Below are 6,540 nucleotides of genomic sequence, written 5' to 3'. Positions count from 1 at the left end.
ATCAACTGGCATGGCAACCATTAGGGAGAGAACCAAAGGAGCCTGACTGGGGAAAGAACCCAGAAAAAGGAAACTACAAGGGACTTGTGGGCAAGGCAGAGGATCAGAGTATAGGGTGGCCAAGAGGCCAATCCTGGAGTCTGGTTGCTTAGTTGGCTTCAGCGCTAAGCCATGTGGTCGTGGACTGGTCACCCATCTCTCTGAGCACGTTTCCCCATTTAGACCAGGACGACAGTGCAGCATCCATCCCTTAGCCTTGTTTTGAGGAGTGAGCAATATAATGCCCATAAAGTCCAGCAGCCTGGACTAATCTCAGTATAAGCCCTAGTATCTGCGAAGTAAGTACTCAGTGGAATTTTAAGTGATTATTCGAGGAATAAAGGTAAACAATCCTTGATTTGTGGGCTCTCTTGCTTGCAGCATGGTTACCAAATCAGGCCTTCTGAATGATGGCCCACATCAGCCTGTCTGGATGGGACCTTGAAGACATTCTGTTCTCAACTTTACTTTCAGGACATTTAGTGTTTATGTAAATGTCTCACAGCCGGTGAGTGTCAAGGGAGGGCTGGAGCACAAGCCTCTAACCTCCTGTTCAGCCCTGCCCTGCTTTCATCACAATCTCTGTCCTGGACCTGCTCAGGGGCCTCCATGAGCCAGTCTCCTGAGCCTATTTCAGGAGACTGGACTTCTCTCCTACAAGCTGGCCCAAGGGTTCTAGTGGCCCATAGTCCTGCTACCTGGTTATTCTGATACAACCTCAACCAGAACTGAATTTATCCATCTTCTGCCAGGCTGGGAATCTTACTCAGCTCGGTGACCCTGAATACCCAGTGCTCAGGGGCTCCTTGCACGGGGGTAGGACCTCAGGAGAAGCAGGGGGCATGAGTACCGTATAGTCAATGCGTTCTGCCTCACTCCGCCCGGGAGAGGCTGCTGCAAGTGGAACCTCGGGAGGTGCAGGTCCTTAGCCTCATCTAAGGAGATCTAGGCTGCAAGAGTTGGAAGTGGAGCCATGGCTCGGCTGGTGAGGACAGTCGCAGAGAACCCAAAATGTTACTTGCCTCATCGAGTGATCGTCCTTCTTTTAATAGCTCTTGCCTTGGCCTTTTGCTATTGCTACCTGAATCCAAGAAACCAGATACTAGGAAGCATCTCAGCTAGGACAAACAAGGTTATTAGCAAAATCTATGGGCTGGAAAGTATAAAATTATCAAAGATGGTGTATCCCCAACCAGATGTTCTAACACCCTCTAGGAAAGATGTCCTTGTCATGACCCCGTGGCTGGCTCCCATCATCTGGGAGGGGACTTTCAACATGGACATCCTGAATGAGCAGTTCCGGCTCCAGAATGCCACCATCGGATTAATTGTGTTTCCCACTGAAAAATACTTCCTCTACCTGAGGGCGTTCCTGGAGACGGCAGAGATGTACTTCATGGTAGGACACCGGGTGAACTACTACGTCTTCACTGACAAGCCGGAGTATGTCCCTCACCTCAACGTCCGAAACGGAAGGCAGATAATCATCCTCAAGATCCAGAGCTATGCCCGCTGGCAGGACATTTCCATGCACCGCATGGAGATGCTCAGCACTTTTTCCCGGCAGCGCTTCCAGCGGGAGGTGGACTACCTCGTGTGTGCAGATGTGGACATGAGGCTCAGCGACCACGTGGGCGTGGAGGTCCTCTCCTCCTTGTTCGGCACGCTCCATGTTGGCTACTATGGGCTCAATCGGGCCGACTTCCCCTATGAACGGCGGCCTCAGTCGCAAGCGCATATTCCTGAAGACGAGGGGGACTTTTATTACATAGGGGCCCTATTTGGGGGGTCCGTGTCGGAGGTTGCCAGGCTCACCGAGGCCTGCCACAGAGCGATCATGGTCGACCAAGCCAACCACATCGAGGCCATCTGGCACGATGAGAGCCACCTGAACAAATACTTCCTCTACCACAAACCCTCCAAGGTCCTCTCCCCGGAGTACCTGTGGTATCAGCAGCAAATGAATTACGTGAAAGACCAGAACTCGACGTCGCCCAAAGTCATAAAGCGGAAAAGATTTAAAGTCTTGAGGAAGAATTACAGGCTGAGAGACTGGTGAGCGAAACTTGCAGGCCGGGCCCAGAGAGAGGCAGGCGATGCTCAGCTCACCCGGGCCGTCCTCCTGGCACGCGGCTCTTCACTAAAACCAGTGTTGGCATCAAGGCTATGACTCTGCTTTCTTTCCCTTCCTGGTTGAGGCCTAGAACCACCTCTCCAGACTTAGGCCTAACACCATGCCCTCCCCTGTCCTCCTGCGACCACTAACACACACACACACACACACACACACACACACACAGTCTGGCCTGACTCTCACATTCAGGTACGAACTCCAGGCGTTGCGCCGCCTACAGCCTCTCCCTGTGTGCTCCACCACCCTTCCGCATTGAGGAGGGCGAGCTCCCTGCCTGTCCTGACGAAGGGTCAGAGATGAGTCTTTTCCAGATCAAGGAGGGAGGCCTTCAGACATAGTCAACATCCCTTACCATGCATAGTTAGCAACTTTTCCCCGTTTTTTTCTTGTGGTGAGGACTTTTAAGATCTACTCTCTCAGCGATTTTCAAATGTACAATACTATGTTAACTATAGTCATCAGGCTGTACATTACATCGCCATGACTAAGTTAAAACTGGAAGTTTGTGCTTTTTGACCCCCTTAACCCCTTCTGCACACCCTCCAGTCCCCCTATGGCAGTCACCGATGTGTTCTCTCTATGAGCCTGGGTGGTTGTTGTTTGGTCGACTGGTTTCCCAGATTCCAAATCTTGGCTATTGCAAATGATACTGCAGTGAGCATAGGGGTGCAGCCATGTTTTACAGTTAGTGTTTCCATTTTCTTCAGTGAATACCCAGCAGGGGAATTGCCAGATCCCATGACAGTTCTGTTTTCAGTCTTTTGAAGAACCTCCATACAGTTTTCTTACTGGCTGCACCAATTGAAATGCCCGCCAATAATGCCCAAGGGTCCCCTTTTCTCCACATCCTTGCCAACATTTGTTATTTCTTGTCCTTTTTGATAAGAGCTGTTCTGACAGCTGTGACATGACATCTCACTGTGGTTTTGATTTGCATCTCCCTGCTGGTGAGTGACGTGGGGCATCTTTTCATGCATCTCTGGGTCACCTGTATGTCTTCCTGGGGAAAATGTCTATGGAGATCCTCAGTCTCGTTTTCATTCAGATTGTTTGGTTTGCTGTTGAGTTGCAGGAGTTCTTTATATATTTTGGATATTAACCCTTTTCGAATATATGGCGTGCAAATATTTCTTCCAAACAGTAGACAAAAGTCTTCAGCTCTAAGCCAAATGATCTCCTCATTTCAGAAGCTGAAACAAGCCGTGAAGTTGAAGAGCCCCTTTAGGGCCCAGGCAGGAGGAGACCATGAAGCCACCCCTCTTTCCTGGCCTTTGGCCCCTTCATCCCAGAGCGTTGCCATCTGTCCACTGGGGCAGAGCAGGTCTCCTCCACGCGTCCCCCACCCCCTCACTGCCTGCGTGGGTCCCACACTCAGTTGAGCAATTTAGTAACTATTATCTGAAAACATATGCATTTCTAGATGAGCATTGTCATGAAAACCTGTCTCTTGGACTTAGAAGTGACTTCACTGGCTTTTAGCACGAGCCTTCTTTTCCGTACCTAGCGCTGGAGTCCAGACACCTGACTGGCCCTGCTCCAGTCGTAGATGGGTTCTAGTCAGACAGCCGTGACTCAGCTCGGAGTGCGTGGGGTCCTGTGCTGTGAGGTGACTGCAGCAGGCGACCTGGTGGGAGATGTTGGGCGGCGAGGAGCCGGGCTGTGTGGTCCCCGAGAGCTCAGCACGGAAGCCAGACAGAACCAGGATAAATCGAGGTCCCGACCCAGACCGCGGTATGAACACGGCCCGCTGTTTTCTCTTTCTGAGGTGGTTGTCCTGGGTGCGTAGTGGGGGGTTGCTTGAAGATTGAACACCATACATGGCACCCCCGACATCACCAGCCAGGAGGTTGGAGTGTCAGTAGCCACAGGCAGCCTTTCTCTGGCTCTGGCTTTATCAGAACGTACTGGAGGTGCCAGCAAACACAGCTCCTTCTTCCCGGAGTCCCGCCTGCGAGGGAGGAGGGACCCCAAGAGGAGCACCAGGGCTGCGGGCTCAGACTGCAGCTCGTGAGGCGACGGAAGACCGAGGGCTGCAGACCCAGGAGCCTGCAGCGTCCGAAGTGAGGGGCAGGACGGGGTGACCCAGGCCCCATGGGGGACACGGGAGGGCACCGGCGGGCGGGGGAAGCTGGCTGCACAAGCTGAGGGAGAGGCCTCTGTGTGCGGGCGAATCCCTGGACTCAGTAGAAAAGTCAGCGACTGTCCTCGCACCCGAGCCCACGGTGGCCGGCGCGTCCTTCCCGCCCGGCTCCGGAGGACCACACCCGGGAGGACAGAGAACGCGCGCGCAGAGGGCAAAGGGCTGGAGGGAAAGGAGACGAGGGCCAAGGGCGAGACCAACTGTCCGTGTGCCCCGCGCTCGGGACTCGGTGGCCTCAGGCCGCGCGCACGGGGCGGCAGGTGGGGGCACCAGGTGTCGCCCGCGCTCCGTGGGGACCTTCCAGGACGGCGGGGTTGCCTCTCCGGAACCGGGTCCGGCCTCCTGGACCTGGGTCCAGGTCTCGGTGCCCTGGGTCCTCCGCTCTCTCCCTCGGGTCCGAGTACCGGGGCGCAGACCCTCCAAGCCGGCAGGCGGCTCCCCGCAGGGCCAGGGGCGGCCGGATGCGGGGCAAGCGGGGCGCTGGCCCCGGGGACTGGGGGACCCAGGGCTCCGGGGAGGCGGCCGCAGGGCCAGTGCCCGGGGCGGGGGGCGGGGGGCGGGCAAGGGGGCCGAGGGACACGGACAGAGCCGCCGCGGAGCACAGCGGTTACGGCAGCAGCCCGCCGCCGCCCACGCGGGGAGCTCCGGGCCCAGGGCGCCGACCTCCGGGAGCCGCTCGCGGCCGCCGCACATCCTGGAGGCCCGCACCTCGGGGGCCGCCCTGGGAAGTCTGAGCCGCGGGATGAGCGGCCCGGCCGGCTGGTGTCTGAGGCAGCCCGGGGCTCTGACCTGCCCGGACGCCGCCCCCACGTCACCCTTTCGGCCCAGGCAGAGCCTCTTCTCTTAGCTTTACAAGCTTGGCAAAACCATAGTGAAGGCCTAGAACTTTCCTCAGCTCACACAGGTGGTAGTGGCCCTGCCGAAAATTGACCCACTGTCTGATTCTACAGAGGCAGCCTGGAACCATCAGACCCTGGTGACTGCTGGGCAGGTACACGTCACGTGGTACTTTTTTTTTTTTTTTAATAGTCCTTAAGGTACTTAGCTCGGGGCACACCTATGATGAGCACACGCACTGACCTCGAGGGGGGCTAATTCGGTTCAACTGCTAAGTGGGCCTTGACCACACCGGGCTTCAGTCTCGCCCAGATGGAGGCAGGGAGCACCAGCTGTCAGTCCATCTCCATGGCAGATCTCTCTTGTAAGTGCGTCTTGCGGCAAACCACACAGCTGTCTGGGGGCTGTGTCCTCCCCTGCGGGGGAGGGAGATGCGCACCAGGTGGGCACAGGATCCCCTGCCCTGAAAACTCGTATGCCCCAAGGGCACCAGCATTCTTAGAATAACTCCATGGATCAGGTTTCAGAGTCCTGGTCAAAATGGACAATTTACCAATATTAACTTTTCCAGGCCACAAAGACGGTATGTATCTCCATATATTTAGGTCTTTTTAATTTTCTCTTGACAATATTTTGTACTATCTGCCAACACCGAGGCCTCTGGGTCAGATTCAACCCATAGCCTGTATTTGTAAGACCGGAGAGCTAAGAACCATGCTAAGAATTTAAAATACTTGTAACATATACACACATGCGTGCAGAAGTATGGGACAGAGATCTGTGACCCACAAAGCCCATAATACCTATTTTCTGGACGTTCAGAGAAAGTTTGCGACCACCCTTGTATAGTTTTGTGGCTATAGGTAACCCACAGCTTTTGCTTATTATTCATAAGTGTTTTATGGGGTCTGTGAAGTTATTTTCAGTAGTTCATTTGGAGTTCACAGAAAATGCTATGATCACATAGATATAGCATTCCAGCACGTCCCTTCTGGATGTTTCTTTGTAGTTTCCTTAGGAGTTTCTACATGCACAATGATGTCTTCTCTGAATCGTGATTCGATGAAGAAAGCTAATTTACTTCCTTTTCATCGGCACGCCCTGTCTTTCTCGTTCTTACTTTTCCCCTTGCAGAGAGTAACAACGGTCAGCATAGCACCATCGATCGGGCATTGTCTAAGGAAGACTTGCAGCTGACTCCACACACACCATGGGTGCAGGATCTAGCCCCGCTTAAGGGCACCCACATCACTTATAACAATTCCACAGCCCATCTTTCAGAGTCCTGACTGAAACTGACAACTTAGCAATGTGACCTTTTCCAGTGCACGAGTAGGATACGTGTATATGTACATAGATTGTACACATGCATTACACATGTGTTGGTGTT

At 54.1% G+C, this 6,540-nt stretch overlaps 1 protein-coding gene across 1 annotated transcript; it reads left to right on the top strand.

Moving 5' to 3' along the window:
• The first annotated feature begins 1,012 nt into the window (after positions 1–1,012).
• On the top strand, positions 1,013–2,265 carry LOC103679646 (histo-blood group ABO system transferase-like). The gene has a single exon (XM_040633033.1). It carries the CDS (start codon positions 1,013–1,015, stop codon positions 2,096–2,098), a length of 1,086 nt encoding a protein of 361 aa, XP_040488967.1. The 3' UTR covers positions 2,099–2,265.
• Positions 2,266–6,540: the final 4,275 nt, after the last annotated feature.

This window comes from Ursus maritimus, unplaced genomic scaffold (genome assembly GCF_017311325.1).
Source record: "Ursus maritimus isolate PB19 unplaced genomic scaffold, ASM1731132v1 scaffold_19, whole genome shotgun sequence".
In the NCBI taxonomy this organism is placed as follows: Eukaryota; Metazoa; Chordata; class Mammalia; order Carnivora; family Ursidae; genus Ursus; species Ursus maritimus.
Note: the sequence above shows the minus strand (reverse complement) of the source record. Positions and strands in the feature narration are given on the sequence as shown.